This window comes from Octodon degus, unplaced genomic scaffold (assembly GCF_000260255.1).
Source record: "Octodon degus isolate 3935 unplaced genomic scaffold, OctDeg1.0 scaffold00027, whole genome shotgun sequence".
Lineage (NCBI taxonomy): Eukaryota > Metazoa > Chordata > Mammalia > Rodentia > Octodontidae > Octodon > Octodon degus.
Genome location: NW_004524603.1, coordinates 18535325 through 18554099, shown reverse-complemented (window position 1 = coordinate 18554099; position 18775 = coordinate 18535325). Strand labels below are relative to the sequence as shown.

General features: G+C 42.3%; 1 protein-coding gene across 1 annotated transcript in view; it reads right to left on the bottom strand.

Annotated features, from left to right (window-relative positions):
• Window positions 1–18775, bottom strand: part of Dgki (diacylglycerol kinase iota) — a 306437-nt gene that overhangs the window by 232045 nt on the left and 55617 nt on the right. The window contains exons 7-9 of the mRNA XM_023712766.1: window positions 11625–11699; window positions 11099–11197; window positions 184–266 (exon numbers count right to left, since the gene is read on the bottom strand). Coding sequence (XP_023568534.1) covers window positions 184–266; window positions 11099–11197; window positions 11625–11699 — 257 coding nt within the window. The remainder of the gene's footprint in view (window positions 1–183; window positions 267–11098; window positions 11198–11624; window positions 11700–18775) is intronic.

Below are 18775 nucleotides of genomic sequence, written 5' to 3'. Positions count from 1 at the left end.
AATGACCAGTATGAAGGAACACTGCATCAACCCTTAGAGGGAAGGAATTGTGAGTAGAGAGGAGATGAAAAATGGTCAGAAAATATTTCACAAGATAATCAGATAATGGAGCTTGACCCCAAATCAGAAAGTTGTCACTTTCCTATAAATCATGTGTACTAGGCAGGAAATTTCCAGACTTACGCATCCTTTGGCCCCTCCTGAGAAAGATCGAAGACTTGCCGTGGGTTCAAGTACCACATAAACATCTGCAGGACTTTGGTTCCCTGAAAAGAAAAGAAACATTGACAATAATAGGAGAAATTTCCCCAGTATTAAAAAGTAAAATCAAATCATTTAGTCTAAATCAACAGTTATATGCGGTGTATAAAAAAATAGTTAAAATAATTTTGTCATAGCTGTGTATAGGTTAAATATCCAGGTGGGATGTTTGTCTAATGATAATTCTGGAAACATCTGTTAATTTCCGTAGGGTCAGTTTCCTTCTTTTGAATATGGAGAAGAGATGCCTAGCACACAAAATTGATTGAAAGACAGAAAGCAATAATCTTTGAGGTACACATCATTCTTTGGACATGGAATACACGCTCCATGGATAATATTTTAGGGAAAGGTCTACAGGGTGTTCAGGTTCTCACTACTAGATCAGAATCATAGTGATCCACCGGTTTACAGTTTCCTAAGAGCTTCGATTACACACACACACCACCATGCCCAATCTCAATTGCTGTCTTAGCGCACCCTGGGGGCAGGGCCGGCACAGCAGGCCTAGGGATCAAACCCCTGGCCCCTGCACCCGCTTGCAGGTGCTTTAATCTGCTGAGCCCTTTAGCCAGCCCTTCATGGAGAGTATTTATTGATGAATAAATTCTTATCACCATGACTTAATGTGTGGTGATTAAGAAAATCCAGATGAGGAAATAATGAACCTCTACAATTTACCATTAATTTTTCACTTACTATGTAGCTCGTTACACCCCTGCCTAATATGACGTATGCAGCTAAGTATGCTTTATTGAAATATTTTTTCTAACTGAAGTCAAAGCATAGCTAGAGCGTACAGATTTCATATACTAAAGTTTTATAAGATGTTCCTTAGTAACCTCACAGCTTACGTTGATATTGCCTACATGTCTATGCAGTTTAAACCAAACCCTTCTGTCCCACAGAAGTATATTTTTAGAGGTGTTTTAAGTAACTGTGACATTTACAGAGATAGTCTTTATCCCACTCTAATAGTTGTTTTGAATATCAGTCCTTAGAATTGATAGAGCGAAAAGAGATGATTAAGGGCCTTTTCATTAATCAGCACCAAATGACTTTATAACTGATTAAGATAATTCGGTTTTACCAGCCACAGCCTATAATATGTGGTCAGTCAGGCAGAAGCTGTTGTTTATAATATTGTTCCTTTAGTAAATATCATGGTTGGTCTTTCCCCAAATAGTCCCCTGGGTATAACCAACAGGCTGGACTTAAAGGCCACTCTAGCATAGTACAAACAACTCAAGCTCTGAGATAACCTGGGTGTCCCAACTGGGTAATCGTGCGCTCTTATATCTTCCAGAAATGCACTACAAAATCTTCAATGAGTCCCTACCTTTATCATTAAAATGTACATATTTTTGTACAGAGTCTTACTATGCAGCTCAGACTCATAATGATCCTCCTTTTTCAGCATTTTTCCTCCTTTTCCTTTCAGGCTGGGATTACAGGCTCAGATGCCGGGTCAGCGCATGGTGCAACATGCGGTACCCTGGATCGAACCCTGGTCCCTGCACTTGCGCTTGCCTAAGCAGGTGCTTAGTCCGCTGAGCTATCTCACCAGCCCAAGGGTGCCTATTTTCACTGGTGACGATGGGAATGAAATGAATCAGTCATAGTTACACAGCCAGCACAGTATGTGGCACAAAGCAGCCCTTGAAAACGGCAGACCTTTTCCCTCTTTTGTTTATCTAGTCATTTCGTTACACTTGATGCTGTGAGGAGCAGAGCGGCACCTGTGATTACACGCGATAATGCCAGCTGCAACAGGGACTGACGCAAGTCTTTTGTTCTACACCTCACCTGGGCCCGTAATTTAAAAATTCTGCCACACTGCATTCTTGCTTAATTTGGGGGATACCATTCAGTTTTTAATTATTACAACTAACTCTTCTGTTTCACCAAATGACGTATTTTGCTTCCTATCAAATACCGACATAGATTTAGAGACACAATACTAACTAAATGCTGGGTTATTTTTTTTTCTTTTTCATGCTGGGCTTTGCTATCAGCTGTGTTCAAGGCTAATTCAATCATCTCTTTTTAAGTGCCTAACATAAGAATCATTTTAATGACGAACCAATTTAAAGAACATTTCCAACTGACTTGCTAGAAAATTAAGTTTTCAGTTTTAGATCCATGCAGCAGTGTGAACTGTGGATGTTAATTACATCCTCTTCACCTTTGCTACGTTTACAACTCAGTTTCAGCTTTTCCTATTACAAATAGAATGCCAGGTAATCAACGCTTTTCAAAAAGCAAATATCAATGCAAGGTTATGCTTCTTAAATTTTCTCTAAAAGATCTGAGTAGCTGCACAGTTCTGGTTTTGCTCGTTTTCAGCTGGCATTAGATAGAACCCAATTACCTCAGAGCATCCTCTCAGGAAGGGTCCAGTGCACCCTTCGATAGCACACCCCTATCCTGCGGGGTGCCTCAGCCAGGCTCATACTCTAATAACCTGTGCAGCCACACACAGATACCCCACCACTGCTGACGTTCAGGCACGACAGAATTACTTCTTTTAAAGAGTAATCTTTTTATGAAAATGTGATATTCATGAGGAAAAGTAAGGGTTGAATGAAAGCATTTAAAAAAAAAAATCAATCCCACCTGGAGGTGAAAAAAAAGTTCTAACTCACACATTTAAGTAAGCTCCATTAACTCTACCACTCTTTCGAGGATAAGTTACTTTAGGGCTTTAATGGAGGTAATTTATTAAATAGAACTGAATGGCCTGACAGATGCTAGTTCACTAGAAAAAGAGTAATTTGCTTCTTTCTCAATGGCAGGATTAAACCCACTCCTTTACACAACTGTCATTCATTCGCAAGTCTGAGCTGTCTCCGGGCTGTCACGTACTGTGCTTAACATCAAAGCTGCAATTGTTTGTTGTTCCTTGAAATAGGCTCTTGCTATGTAGTTCAGGCTGGCCCCAAATTCATGGAAATCTTCTGCCTCAGCCTCCTGAATGCTGGGATTACAGGCACGCGCCAACAATCCTGGTTCAAAAGCTCTAGCTTTGATATAAGGTCCAACTGCCTCTGAACAGAATTTCAACATCTGCTATAGATATTCACCACCCATGCTGCTTTTGAAATATTATGCAATTGGGTATTTTTAAAGAGTGAAAAAAAAAATTCTTTCCAGCTCTGGATATTGGAGACGAGGTGCTACTAGTAAATGCAATCCCCCCACGCAATAGTTAGACTGGTACAGAAAAAAATGAACCGGTTCTTTCATTCTCCTACTATATGCCTGGTGGTTCTAGAGGAGGCGAGTAGATAAACGAACCAGAAAGCATCGTCCGCTTAGAGGGGAGTTCTGTGCCTTATACAGGAAAATGTGATTGGAGTAATGGGTGTTGTGGAGGAGCAGACAAGATTCCACTGTCTTGCTGATCTTCATCAACCCCCTGCTGGATCCTCTGCCTGTGTCCCTAAGTCTCAGTTCATGAGTAAGTATTACCCACATCATGCAGAAACTGCCCAGATAATAAGAAAGCTCAAGAAAAACCAAAGCTGGTGGGAGAAGAAGCTGAAGTCATCGTTTTATAAGCAGACACACAATGCCCAAACCACCCCTCGTGTACTGATTCCTTCATTCTGCAGTAGCTTCCAACTCTGTAAGCACACATCTCAGGAGCTCAGGATTGACTGCTAGGAGATCCATACCAGATCAACTCATTCGCTGAAGATAGGAAACCCTATGACAGAGATGCGCAGGGTCAGTCATGTGCGCTCCGAGGATGAACTACCTAAGCACAAGTCTGGAGAGGAAATGAAGGTGCCCTATGAACGATACCTTATTATATTATGTCTTTGTGTCAAGATATATCAATATATTTATTATATCTTTTCTTTTTCAGTACTGGGTGCCAAACCCACCAGGGCCTCTGCACTGAGTTACATTGCTAGCCCTTTTGAATTTTTATTTGGAGACAGAATCTTGCTAAATCAATAATTTTCCCAAACTGGGTTAGAGTTTTTGATCCTCCTGCCTCAGCTTCCCAGAGTGTTGGAATTATAGTCATGTGCCACCATACTTACCTCCGAAGTTTTTTATCTTAAAGATAAGTAGAGTTAGAACCTCTCTTTCTACAGGGAGTTGAAGAAGAAGCTCCAGAGCAAAGGCACAAGATAGGTAAAAGTGCAAAGTGCTATGAACTGTGACCAGGGAGTGCTGGGGACAACGGAAGAGAGCTGGAGATGAAAACATCTATGCTGTGAAACTTAACATTGAAGTTTGCAACATTGCTGAAATGTTTTAATCAGGAGGCTCAGACTGATGTTTTTTTTTTTTTTTTTTTTTTCCTGTGCTGGAGATTAAACACAATGTCTTGTGTCAGCTAAGTAGGCACTCTACCACTGAGCTATGTCTTCAGCCCTCTGAGAATTTTTGAGACTGATACTTCTCTAACTTGCCCAGGCTGGGTTCAAACTCCCAGTCTTCCTGCCTCAGCCTCCTAAAGAGAGGGGCTGACAGACACAATGCTGTACCTCAAGAGATTCACACTACTGGCCACAATTCCATCTACAGACATGAGCGCTCCAGACCTCCAGAAGGAGCCAGGATGCCTAACTTGTGTCTCAGCTGCCCCCAAACTCCCACCAACACTATGACTTAGAAAAAAGGCCCTTATACAGCCAGAACTCATAATTTGTTTGTTTTAACCCCACCAGTCAAACCTAACTCAACCACAGAGTATCAAGATTAGACAGTTATTTACTTATTTGACACAGGCTCTCACTACACAGCTCAGACACAGAGTGATCCTCCTTTCCCAGCCTCCCCGGTGCTGGGATTACAGGCATGCACCACTATACCCGATTTCAATGGTCAGCACAGCGTTTCCAGGGTTCAGGGGTCTGCACAGCATGTGACACCAGGGATTGAACCCAGGTCCTTGTGAGACCACTAGGCTATCTCCTCAGCCCCAAGATTAGATTTTGATACACACTTCCATCTGGTGACTACCCCTCTGTCCTCCTTCCAGACTGTTGTAAACTTTAGAAGCCTAAACTTTTATCTAAACAATGATCTTTTGTATCTATCCCCAGTCTCAAAAGTCTCCACCATTAGCAGGAAACAATTTCTCCATTGTGGTGGTTGTGTGATCAGGTATCAAAATCTATGGAGTCCCAAATCTATCATTAGAAGTAATCTACAGGTCATCTGCCACTTCTCACCCCTTGGTGTGACTGACACCTTACTTGTGACCTGGTCCCTGTTCACAGAAGTCTGTTCCCACGTGGTAGGTGGTGTGAGCTCCACCAGCACGGGCCCCGGCCACTTGCTGGACACCTGCCACTCCCACGAGGCCCCACTGATCAGAACAAGGGTGCTTGGATGCAGGAGCCAACCTCACGTTGCCCCCAGACCCCGAGACCCACACGGGACAGCATGAGGAGCCAGACCTAGCTGGAGGTCCGAACACCTGCTTGCCCCTACATTTATTATCCAAGTCATAGGAAGGAAGGCTGACAGCACGTGAGAAAGGGACAAAGCAGGGAATACTGAGGTGATCACCAGGCTCAGAAAGATGCTAGAGGGTCCTAGGCCCCAAAAGGAACCATTAGTACTGAAGTAAAAGCAGACACAGACCAGGGGTGACATTTCACTAGTCCTTGAAAGCCTTCATACAGAGAAAGGAACTGGCCGGGTGAGCAGGATCGTCCACCTCTGCCCTCTTCTCCACACGGAGTCATTCAAAGCTGATAATTCACTCCCTGACTCCAGAAAGAAGTCAGATCCCAACAGCAACAACAGAGCCCCAGTGGCGCCACCTCCACACAACACCAGTGTTGTCTCTACCCTGACAGCACAGGCAAAAGAGACAATTATTGACAATACTGTGACATTTCAAGAAAGCACAATGAAGAATACATCTTTTGAAAGGACACAGAAATTGATTTCAATATAGCCCTTTGGAATATCGAAAATTCAGCTGCGGGTATTTCTTGCCAGTAGATGGCGACATAGTCCTTGTAGAAGAATAAAAAAGAAGTTTGTTAAAGAGTTAAAAAAGTTGAAAGCCTTCATTTCAGAAAGGGTACTAAATGGTGGGGTTTTTGAACTTAGAGGTTCAAAAGCAAATTTGTTAAAAGGCAAAAATCAGGAAATAAGCAAAAAGTTTGTTTCTATCCTCTAGTAGAATGGCTTGTGTTCTAAGGAAGCAGCGGTAGGAGCGCAAGACCCTAGAGTGGTGGTAGCAGGGCTAAAACAGGGACGCTGAGAAGGCTGAGCTCTTCCAACCCCTAGGTTCAAACAGCACCCTAGGGCCACTCCTCTTCCCAGGCTCCCAGGAGAATTAGAGAATGACAAAACAAAGATCCAGGTAAACTCTGACCCTCCCAGCCTGACCTTCAGTCACCCGCACCCTTCTCCAAATTTGTTCAGGGTTCAGGACCAGCCGATACATCTCACCTGTGTAATTAGACCCAGGGGAATTGCTGGGCAAGGAGCCCTGACAATCATTCCTGTCACACACACCTCAAGGCTGGGGGAGGGTGGCCAAACTCGAAGGCTTAGTGACCTGGAGGCTGCTGCTCTGTGCTGCGACCTCCATGCGGTGCTATTGCCTTCCCGTCACCCAGGACCACTTCTCTGCTCGAGTTGTGTTTCTGCCTGCGCAGACCTGCTCTGGGCACCACTTCCTGAGGCCAGCAGTGAATCCAGCTGCTTCCTACTTGCCATGGAGTATGCCTGAAGTTCAATACTCTCACACACAAGCGACTGCGTTACACTTGCCGGATGCATCCCATGGTAACCCGTGCCACCTAGGAACCTAGGAGAGCCCGTCTCAACAAGCGGAGTAGGGGTGTAGTAGTGGAGTGGGTGGGCGTTGGGTCAACTCCCAATGCCACAAAGACAGGAGGAGCAGGAAGGGGAAGGGGGGAAGGAGGAAGGAGAAAGAGAAGGGGAAGGGAATGCAGGACAGGGCAGAGATTCTAACCAGGAGGCATAAGTTCAGCCTGGCTTACAAGGCAGCATCTCCACTTTAACAAGGGGAGAACTTGTTATAAGAACTTCTGCACATTAAACTTACTCATTTTACCTTTGTTCAACCCTCCCCCCACAAAAAAAAAGAGAATGAACTTATTCCAAAGGAAAGAGTTACTGAGTTGAGGAAAAGGACAGGAGAGGGAGTGGGGGGAAGAGATACATCTGTATATATAAGCAGGATGGTTCGGACAACTGTACTGTGCATTTCTGCTGGTCTGTGAGAAGGAGCAGATAATGCTGATTTGTTTTGTCTCCTTTTTTCAATTGTTGGTACTTTTTCTCTTCTTAATTTCTCATCATTTCTTTTTTTCTTTTCTTATTCCAAATTTGCATGCATGCATCTGGTGATATGAATGACCGGTTGGAAGACAACACAACGCGTTACAACAAATACTGTGAAATTTATATTACTTTGTCAAGTGAAATTCTGTATCACTGATTTTTTTTTGCTTTTAATACTACTTTGTACTCTCTTTAAAAAGTATAGTTTTTTTAAGGGCCAGCCAGATAGCTCAGGGAATTAAAGCGCCTGCTTAGGCAGATGCGGGGGCTGGAGGTTTGATAGTTAGACCGGGGATATATAGTATTTTTTAAAAAACTAAAATACAAAACATAAAATATTTTAAGCAGCAAAAACCTAAATTCCATTGCATAAGCCCAAAATCCTCTGTCAAGTTTTTAAGATACATTTCTATAGGCTGGTACTAACCTTCACTTAATCACACTACCAATAACGTTAATGCATGTGTCCTACCAGCCATATCATCTTTGAAATGAGTTTTCCTATCTGTTCTCTTATTTACCTTCACTGTTTTTCAATTACCTGTTTGGTTTGTGCCATGTACTAGAAATCAAAGATTTGAAGGTATCATCTGTGGTATTATGGTTGGTTGTTTGTTTTTCAGATATCAGGGATCGAACTCAGGACCTTGCACTTGCCAGGCAGGCACTTATGCCACTGAGCCATCTCCCCAGCATCCCTTGTATTATGAAGCTTGGACCTTACCAGTATAGACACAGGGAACATTCTGTTACAATTCCTATAGTACAGATATGTCCCAGGGACTAGTGGAGTAGAGGGATGAGTGTGATTCATTTTGAGTAAGGGTTCAGAAAGGCACTATTGACCTAGAACGATGAGCAGAAATTTGCCAGTCTATATTTGTGTGTGTGTGTGTGTGTGTGTGTGTGTGGTACTGGGGATTGAACTCGGGACCTTGTGCTTTGCCAGCCAGGTGCTTATGCCATGGAGCTATCTTCCAGGCCCTGCCACTCTAGAAAGCAGAAGGGAAAGGGTTAGGGCTGGGCTTGCAGTTAGGGTTACGGTTACGGTTAGGATTAGTGTTGGGGTGGGTACTGTCTTTTCTCCTCCATGTAACTTAGTGGGGTCCTTCTTACTCTCAGCCACTTCCGCATCATAATTTCCTTGTCACTCAAAGTCACAGCTTGGATCTGCAAATGCGCCGCACTTCCAGCCTGCTTCACTCAATTTAGACTTCACCCACAGTGCACGTCATTTGAATTATTTTTTCCATTTGCCTTTTGAGTCACTGACAAACACGATGTTCTTACAAAATTCACCTAAGCTCCCTCAACTTGTCTTCTCTTTAGTGAAACAGAAAGCAACATCAGCTGTCTCTGAAGTCCCCTCCATTCATAATACAAAGAGATTGGAATCGGAGAAAGCTAGAGCTTCACTGGATTGCCAGCTCCCTAAAGGCAAGGATAACTCACAAGCTTGTGTGTGCTTTCAGGAAAAAATCTTGGAAAGATTTAAGTGCATGTACGCCACCAGGATAAAGCGCAGTTGACACTAATGAGCACGTGACATTCAAGTAGCCAGAATGAAAGCCACTAGCATGCGCTGCACTTGCTTCTGTGCTCCACACTGACAGCCCCAGCACTGATGGGCTGGAAGGAGAACAGCCCGGTCGCGGGTATGGATTATGGCGAATGAACGTCATGCCTGAGAAACCTGTCCCTAGGTCCTCCTCTGCGGAGAGCTGTAGACCCACCAACACTACGATAAGGAAGGGCGTTATGCAGCAACTGGGAAGGGTTGTTTATTTGCATCCTATTTCTTCTCCTGTTCTCTGCAGTGCTGATAATAGTTTTTTAAGTTTTTTAAAATTAATTTTATTGAGAAACAAATAGCAATGAGATAGTTTCAAAACCAATTAATAGGACAGTTTCAAGAATTAATAGACTGCATATAGTTTTCTTCGTAGTGGTTATTCAGAGTACAAGATGCAGACATGATATCCTGTCCAAACATTATTAGTATAAATCTTTCTTCTCATTGAATTAAGAGAAAGTGGCTGTATAGCTATCCTATTTTGTATATAGACACAAAATGGTCCTTCATTTGTGTCCCCTTTTTTTCTTTAGTTTTGTCACAGATGGGCATTCCATTTCCGTTTAAATATTGTAGGTGAGTAAACGCAGCAAGGTGTCATCAATTGTGAAGAGAAGAAATGGGAATATTTTCCTTAAAATCATAAGTGCTTTTAAAAGAAGTTTTGTTGTAATTAATGCATTCTGGAAAATGTTCCTTATCTTTAATAATAGTATCATTTGAACTCTGAGTCAATCTTCACTCTGCCTCTGTGCATGGAGTAAGAAGTTCAAATCTCCAGGCTTTTATTGTGAAACTGCAAAGAATCTTGTCTCAGAATGTAAATTGTAAATGTAATGCAAATTGACAAATTCACATAAAAATAACAGAAAGCCAAAGTCTCAGCAGAGCACTGATGACCTGGGGAGATAGCTCAGCAATCTAAGTGCCTGCCTGGCAAGCACAAGGTCCCTAGTTCGATCCCTGGTACCACATGCAGCGCTGGGCCTGAAACTGAGCGTGGTGGCACATGCCTGTAATCCCAGCACTAGGGAGGCTGACACAGGAGGATCACTACAAGTTTGAACTGCATAGCAACACCGTGTATCAATCAAAAAAAGAGCACTGAGGGCTGGCCAGATAGCTCAGCAGACTAAAGCACCTGCTTAGACAGTTGCAGGGACCAGAGGTCGATCCCCTGTGTGCCATGCTGGCTCTGCCCCTATGGTGTGCTGAGACAGGTATTGAGACTGGGTGTCATGAACTGTGCCTATAATCCCAGGGGAAAACAGGAGGATCACTATGAGTCCGATCTGTGTAGTGAAACCCTGTAAACTCTGTACAAAATACATAAAGAAAGAACACTGTTAAGGAAGCTAAGAGAGGGTAGAAACTGGGGCAGAGACAAAGACCTGGATTTGAGAACAAGTTCTGTTCTTCAAACACTGTTGTTACTTTAGGCATAGCATTACACTGAATTTTGTAAGGTTATCTGTTTATTCTCAGGCAAGATACATATTTACTATACTAAAGGATTTACACAGGGAGCAAATGAAATATTTACAAAATGATATTTTCTACCAGCTTGGTAGTATTTACTGTTCTCTTCCCATTCAACCATGCTGTTGATTTTCCTTTCTGAGGACAGTGACTAAATTGCAATAGAGAGAAGTAAAGATAAGTTTGGAGATAGCTCTCTGACTGTAAGAAGTGAGAACCCATGAAATATGGTATCCAGGAGAAATTCTGGAATATTCTTTCCTGGATGTCTGTAGGAAAATGTCAGCAGTGGTTTCTGGAGGGTGTCTGTGGTAGTCGTTTACAGAAGTTGAGGGGTGATCCACTGAACCCCACTGAAGCAATGTTAACCTTCTTTTGAGAAGCCAGTCATCTGCCAGTGGCGGAGGGCCCTGACACTACGTTCACTGGTGCTGTGAATGGCGGCTTCAAGCAATCAACAAATGTTCTCAGTTGCACTTGTGAGAAATGACTCACCTGGTTGCCTCCACTCTTGGGATTCACAAATACAAGCAATGGCTTCATGAGAGGTGACGAGATGGGCTTGATCACAAAAGGGCGGCCTTTGTTTTCCTGCTGGGAGAAGCAAGTGGTGCTGTGAGTACAGGTATTCACCCTGCAGAAGCAACCCCCAAGCAGAGGGCTGAGAACCACAGCCAGCCATCACCATCCATCCGAAACATTCAACCAGGCTTTTGATTTTCCTCTGTGTGCTCTAAGACCCCCAGAAATGTAAGCTGTCTTGAGTCTATCCTCCCTTCTGTATCTTCTCAGCTTCTATCTGACACCATTTCTAGACAAACACACATGCTCTGACTCTGGAGTGGCAGAAAGCAGATCTGCTGTGTGTTTATACATACTTATTTAGGGCAGAAAATATCCCACAATAGAGTGTAGCGAACGAGAAAAGAGAGCAAAAAGTGGTGAGAACTACAAGACTAACACATTTTCAGCTCTAGGAAAGAAGCTGTCTTTCCCAGGGTCATAACTGGGAGACACTTACTTCGGCTCCTCTTTTACTGGCCTTTCTTTTAAAACTTGTTCTCTTCTTCTTCCGGTTGGAAGCCTTCAGGGAGTTCTGTAGGGGAAGAAGGAAATGCTGAGCTGGGGGCCAACAGGCGGCATGTGTCCATGCAGGGCCATGTGGCAGGGACGGCAGCACATGCTGTAGACTGCATGCTTCTCATGCTTTGACACTTCCAAGCCACTGCTCATGGGTAAGCCACAGACAGAAACCAGTCGAGTGCTTCAGAGTGAGCGACGAACCCCACCACATGGAGGGCAGGGAGCTGGGGCCCAGAGGCTCTCGTGGACTCACATAACAACACATGTTATACCTGCCAACCCTCCCAGTAAAAATGGAAGAATCCCAAATTCTCTGAGGGGCTCCAGTCTCCCGCCCAACCAGGTCCGTCTCCCGCCCAACCAAGTTCAAGTTCATCTCCTGGTATGGAGATCACCTATGTAGAAATGTAAAAAAGGAGGCCATTTTTCATGTGTTTTTTTTTTTTTTCTTTCATTTGCTTACATTTTTTTTAATGGTCTGTTCTAGTCATTTCCATAACATGACTCTTGACCACAGAGGAAAGCCACAATCCAGCTGCTTACAAACCCAGAAGACAGGCTCACCTTTAGTGACTTAAGAGTTGTAGGTTGGCAATCCCTGCTTTTTCTCTCTTTCTCTTATGGCCCCTCAAGCTCAAATCCTCCCTCCCCTAATATCCTTCCTTTCTCCTCCTCACAGAAGTGCCTCAAACTTGTTGAAAGACAGTGATCCCTGCATTTATTTTCCCTTTCTAAGAATCTGATGGGCTACAACTCAATAACTACTTCCTATGAGGCATAATAGTTGATACAGATACTTTTAGAGAACAGTCACAACTTGCTGGTTGAAGACAAGGCAAAACCAAACTTAATTAGCAGAGTCAAAACTTAATTAGACCGCAACTTCACAAAGGCACAATATTACTGACCATATTACAGACGTTTGACCAAGTGGTGAGAGCCTGAAATGTAGAATTCTTAGCTTAGAAACTTACATTGGTATGCACATTTGTTTGAGCAGTTCAGTTTTCAAAACAGCCTGAAGAAATTTAGGTATCATTTATTCCACTTTTTAAAGTATTTTTTTATTAAAAGCATTCAAAATAAACTTTAGCTTACAAACATTAACACACAAAAGTTAAAAGAATTCAACTTCCTTCACTTTTATTTTACTTTTATTCTGATTTAGGTGGAAAAGTCAATATAGGGTCTTGGTTCACCGATGAGGAATGAGGATGAGGGAAAATGTCAAGAACCACCATATGCCCCAAGGGTTTCTTCCCCAACAGATTAGAAGAAAGTGTCTCTGGGATCTAGAGTCTCAGCAGCAGAGGTCCAGAAGCCCGGGGATGCTGTAGACCTCGGGTGATTCCTCGTGTTCACCGTGGTCAACACATTCCGTGAACTTTGGTCTCCAAGGTCTAATTTCCTACGAAACGGATCTTTTACAATGCCCATCTCTCTTCTGCATTATGAAAGCAAGCGTATTCTTTGTTAAATTTCAGTTCGTGTAAAAGGTGTGAAAAATTATGCAGCATCTTTAAACATGTAACTAGTTCCATGGCCCAAGAACGACAGTGGAAACTGAAGCAGGCAGAACGAGGTGCACAGCCAAGGTTTTAAAATGCTCATGTCCGGGCCCCATCAAATGCTGTTTTTAAATATTTTTTTTTGAGTGAAGCTCAAGCATGAATACATTTTAAAACCTCTCCAGGCAGTTCTATTACATAGCTGGCCACGAGAACTTGCGTTTGAAGCGAACAAGAGCAAAATGAGGAGATGTCCACACTACAGTAAAGCAGAAGATCAACATGAGGTAGCATGAGTTTGGTCAACTCGGTTGGAATCCTCCCTCTCCCTGTTACTAGATCCAGGACCTTGGCTAAGTTAGTTATGCTAGGGAAACTACGGTCTCCTCATTCAACAATGAACTTATCATACCTACTTCTCAGGACTGTGGTGAAGTTTAAAGGAAAAAAGTTATGTGAAGCAGTGAGCTTGGTCCCCATCCCGTTGGCACTTCCTAAAAGATTAGTTCCCTTGTTCAGGGCACCTAGAAGGAACCTTTGGCACAGGGCAGTGGTTCCATCATTGTTGAGCAAGGAGTATATATCACTGTATCACATAGCACTTACTGAGCTCCTCTTACTCCCTGCTAGCTCCTTGGTAGTGTGAGCTGTTTCGTTGCCCAGAGCAGCGCAGGATGCCAAGTGCGGGATGACACTTTGGACCCTCAGGCCCTGAGAGCATCAACAAGTAAACCCTAAAAGACAGTTCTACTGCATGAGGCCAAGACCGTAACGCATGCTTTCTACACTTGTCTGACCATAGCATTCAGAGTATTTCAGGTGAGTGCAATGACCAAGCAGGCTTGTGGCCTAGGGAGTTTGAAAAATACATGAAAATAAGCACTGGCATCTGAAAACAGGCCAAGTGAGGATGTGAGCTCTCATAGGGAACAGAGGAGCACAAGAGCCTTCTTAGCCCAGATGTAGCCTCCCAACCCTGCTGCGACCAATGCATCAGAGACTTGCTTCACAGAACCAGAAGGCGGAAAGATCAAGCTCCAGGTGACTTACAGTAGCTGAGCGCAGCTAGTGAGACCTCAGTGTACAGCCGCAGCATGGCCAAGCAACAAGAATGAATGGTGTGGAATTTCTCAGCACACCTCAAGATTCCCAAAGCACTCTTGTGTCCGTGTATGAATATCCCCTTTTTCTAAATACCTTGCTTCTCATAGAAGGCAGTGTAATTCAATGAGGAAGAGATGGGTGTGAAAGCCTACACGAGCTGTGTTCCTACCGTGAAAAGAGAAATCAGCCACTAAAGCCGATCTATAGTGCCCATACTATGCCTGGATCAGGACTGCTGCAAAGTTCCATAAGATTAGCATGCTTTTCAAGAATGTAAAGATAATGTGATGAAAAAAGTTATTATGAAGCCTTGTTGTCCACAGAGGCAGGAGACCTGTAATACTCAGCCTATGTTCTGAAACAAAGCCTGTCTGTTACAACAAGGGCAGCTAGCTGAACTGCACAAAGGGCTCCTTCTGCAAGACCAACACTATCTGAAGAGTGGTGTGTGCATTTTTCTGATTTCAGCTGGAGTCTCCCCATACACATTCTGTGCTTACTCTTTCATTAAGACCCAGAAAAAAAAATAGATGCTTTTTGTTTCCTTTGACCAAGTATCTGGGCAATCTTACCTTGCTACAAAAGTAATCCTATCCAAAAAATCCCTGTCAATCTGACTCCTTCCTGGGATGTGAATGGGTATAGATGAATTGCTCAACTGTTAATGAGAGTGTAGCTCTTATTACTCTTGAGGCATTTTTCCAGGTTATGGAATCACAAATAACTCGCTGTAATGAGATCTAAAAAGAACAGACTTATCACTCCATCATCCCAAAGGAAGTCTTACCCCACTCTATCCTGCATAAAGCTCTGACACGTCATAAGCGGGAGAAACATGGGCTCTGCCTATCCAAGGGCATTCTTCCTGTCTGCCTGAATTGCACCACTAGAACAAAGATGATTGTGAGGCAAGAGAAAGAATAAAGAAAACTCACCCTCCCAGCTCAAGATTGCAAGCACTGTAAAGAGGCGTATTTTGCTAGATCACAAGAAGAAACAGAATCAAAGGAACTGCTTTGAGCAAGTTTGAGGAATAGTGTCATCCACTGCATAAAATTAGCTATTTCATTTCATAGGTCCCCAGCATTTCAAGATTATTGAATCATAAGGGATTTAAAAACTGGGGCTGAGAAGGAATAAATCCAGCACTGTTTTTAAATATTATCTTAGAAGTTATATACAGGGCCAGGGAGACAGTTCAGAAGAATAAGTGCCTGCCTGGCAAGCGCAGGGTCCTGAGTTCAATCCCTGGTCCCACAAAAAGAAAGAAAGAAATATATTTCTATCAGGAGTGAGATGGATATATAGACATTGATACTTCCATAATACAGGCTATAGACAGTACTTTAAAATGTGACTTATGGGTTGGGAACATGGCACAGTAGAATAAGAGCTTGCCTGGCATGCACTTATTAAGCATGATAGTTTTGGAGCCCACAGCAAAAGAAATCATTCGGTCCCCAGTTCTGAAAAGAAAAAAAAAAATCCAAAAAAAAAAAGAGACTGGGCATGGCGGTGCACACCTGTAATTCAAGCTCTTGGGAGGCTGTAAACAGGTGGATCACTATGAGTCCAATCTAGTAGTGACACCCTGAGCACCCTGTAGACCCTTCCCTAAAATACAATAAATAAATAAATAAATGTGACATGTTTATATGGACTTACATAGGCTTTTCCCCAATTCATTTTACACTAGGAAGGCAAATCATAAAGGATTCTGGGCAGAATGCTGCGTGTAGTAAAACTCTGCACCCCTGTGCTCACAGTGGCTCTGCCTGCTTTTACGGGTGCATTCCATGTATGTAAAGTGAGAGTAAAAATTCTATTCAGAAATACAATGGAATATCTATTGTACCTTTCAAATTTTAATTACTCTTTCTAGTTCTCACACTAGCATGATTACATGACAGTTGCACATGTGGATTTTTACTTACCAGTACAGTCTCTAGTTGTATCCACTTATCTACAAAAGCCTTGAATTTATCTTTTTTTTTTTTTATTTTGAGGAAATAAATGGCAACATATCATTCATCGAATTTTTTTTTTAAATTTTAGGACAGGGGAGATAGTTCAGTGTCTAAGCACCTGTCTGAAAAACCCAAGGACCTGGGTTCAGTCCCTGGTACTGCATGCTGTGCCAGCCCAGGAACCCTGGGCGAGCCATGCTGGCCACCAAAACAGGGTGTGGTGGTGCACACCTGTAATCCCAGCATTGGGGAGGCTGAGACAGGAGGATCACTACAAATCTGAGCTGCATAATGAGACCCCATGCCAAATAGAAAGAAAGAAAAAAAGAAAGAAAGAAAGAAAGAAAGAAAGAAAGAAAGAAAGAAAGAAAGAAAGAAAATGAAATTTTAAACATTTACTGTAAATTTTGATTGCACTCCCTGTGGCTTTATTTGATACTCTGTACTCTTCACAGTCAACAGAAGATAACAAGAGGTAGGCTTTAGTGAGGATTTCTAATGATCCAGGTGCTATACGACATGTGTTATTATGAACTAGGAGCTAGCATCAGCTACACTTTGAGTGCAATAAACTAATACAGAAGGGCTAAGCTGCTCAATGTTACATGAATTAGTAACTGGAACATCAGGGCTAAGGACCCAGGCAGTGTAGCCTCCAAAGTCAGAGCTCTGAAACTCTCAGGCTGTCCTCCCTCAATTCGTCCCACATGAGCTCTTCAGCAAAATGCAGTTCACTGCTTAACCCGCATGATAGTTTTAGAACCCACAGCAAAAGAAATCGTCAAAATGTTTACAGTTATGTGATACAGTGATACAGTAAGGCACATCAGTAACAACATGATTTTCAAAATCATCACTCCTGGTTTCCAACCTATCTCAAACTATGTAATAAGTTTATGATTGTAGGCAACGTATTTTTTTCTGTGCCTCATTTCCTCAGCTATTGAGTGGAAAAGAGAGAACACTTGCTTACGGGTTACTAAGATGATACGTAATACGTACTTATCACTCGTATTCCTAATACTTATAATGCATTTGATAAGCGTTAGCTTTATCCTCATTTTTACAGTCCTCTCAATCCTAGAAGAAAAAAAAAAATGAATGCTGAATAACAAACTTGAACTGTAGCATCCAGACTGTGCTCTGCAAATGCCACCTCCTATTAAAAAGAACCAAGTTTCTTTAGAGAAATTGATGATTCTAGGTATGGACACAACACATGCAAGTTGATTATGGGCATGCCGTCAGTCCTCCAACCAAGGAAGCTACCAAAAACTTCCTGATCCATGGTAAGAGATAGAAGGCCCTGGGAAGAGGACACAACTGCCCAAAGATGAAGGAAAACAAGTAGAAGAAGGAGGACAACGAACTGAAATGCATTGTGTCTGAGTGCATCCGCCCACAAAAGATCTGCGAAGCCTGCAATGATGATCTGTAAAAGCAACAACAATAATGCTTAGATGTTGCTAAGACATCAACATATGATGGAAATTAACTGATTAAGGTGCTTTGGCAATCATTTGCCATATATTTCTTAGTAATAAGGGAAAGACCTCTTTATAGAAAAACCAACACTAAAAAGTGAAAAGGAATAAACACTGAAAAACCACCCTTTGCTACTCTTATGCAATAATACAGCTTGGAAGTAATCCTTAATAGTAACACAACAGGTGAAAGAGTATGATGAACATATTAGGATGATACTTCCCAATCTCACTGATTCATTATGACATCACTAATACTGAAAAGCCCTGATATTATGTTTCTTTGATGAAAATACGTATAAATGTACAGCATCTCCCATGCACTCCTTCTATCAAAGTTAAACCTGAATCTATGTTGCTACGTATAAATTTTAGCTTATGTGGTATATGAATAATAAGAAAAATCATCTTAAAACATAACATGACTGCAATTAGACAAAAATCAAAGTATGGCAACTTCTACAGCAGAAGTAACTCCAATTATTCAACATACATATGACATGAAAGATTTGAGACAGTGTTGTAAATTTAAAAGAGACTTAAAGTATAGTCAACAAATGGCAATTTGAGACTTTGGATTTTGATTTGAAAAACTTATTTTAAAAAAGACAGTTGAAAGCAATCAACAAATTTTTAATAAATAATTCACTGTGATGGGTGAGGCAAAGTTGTACATGATTATCCTTTTAAAATATGATTTAGAAAAACAAAAGATTTATAGATTCAATTGCAAGTTAAAATTTACTCCAACGTACTCTTGCAATGGAAAATAAACTGGTGTGTATGTGTGTGGGGGGGGGAGGTTCTCCAGATGAGTAGATGATAAGGCTGGGAGGAAAGGGATGTGGTTAAGAGAAGGTCACCGGAGGGGTCCTGGTGGTCAGGGAGCTGTCAACACCCTGGTAGTGAATTTGTACTGCAGGATCTAATCATGAGGGGATCCTGCCAAGGGTCCAAGGGACTTGTATATATTACTTCTAATAGATGCACGCAAAGCCCAAGAAAGAAAGAAATGGGGGGGAGAGA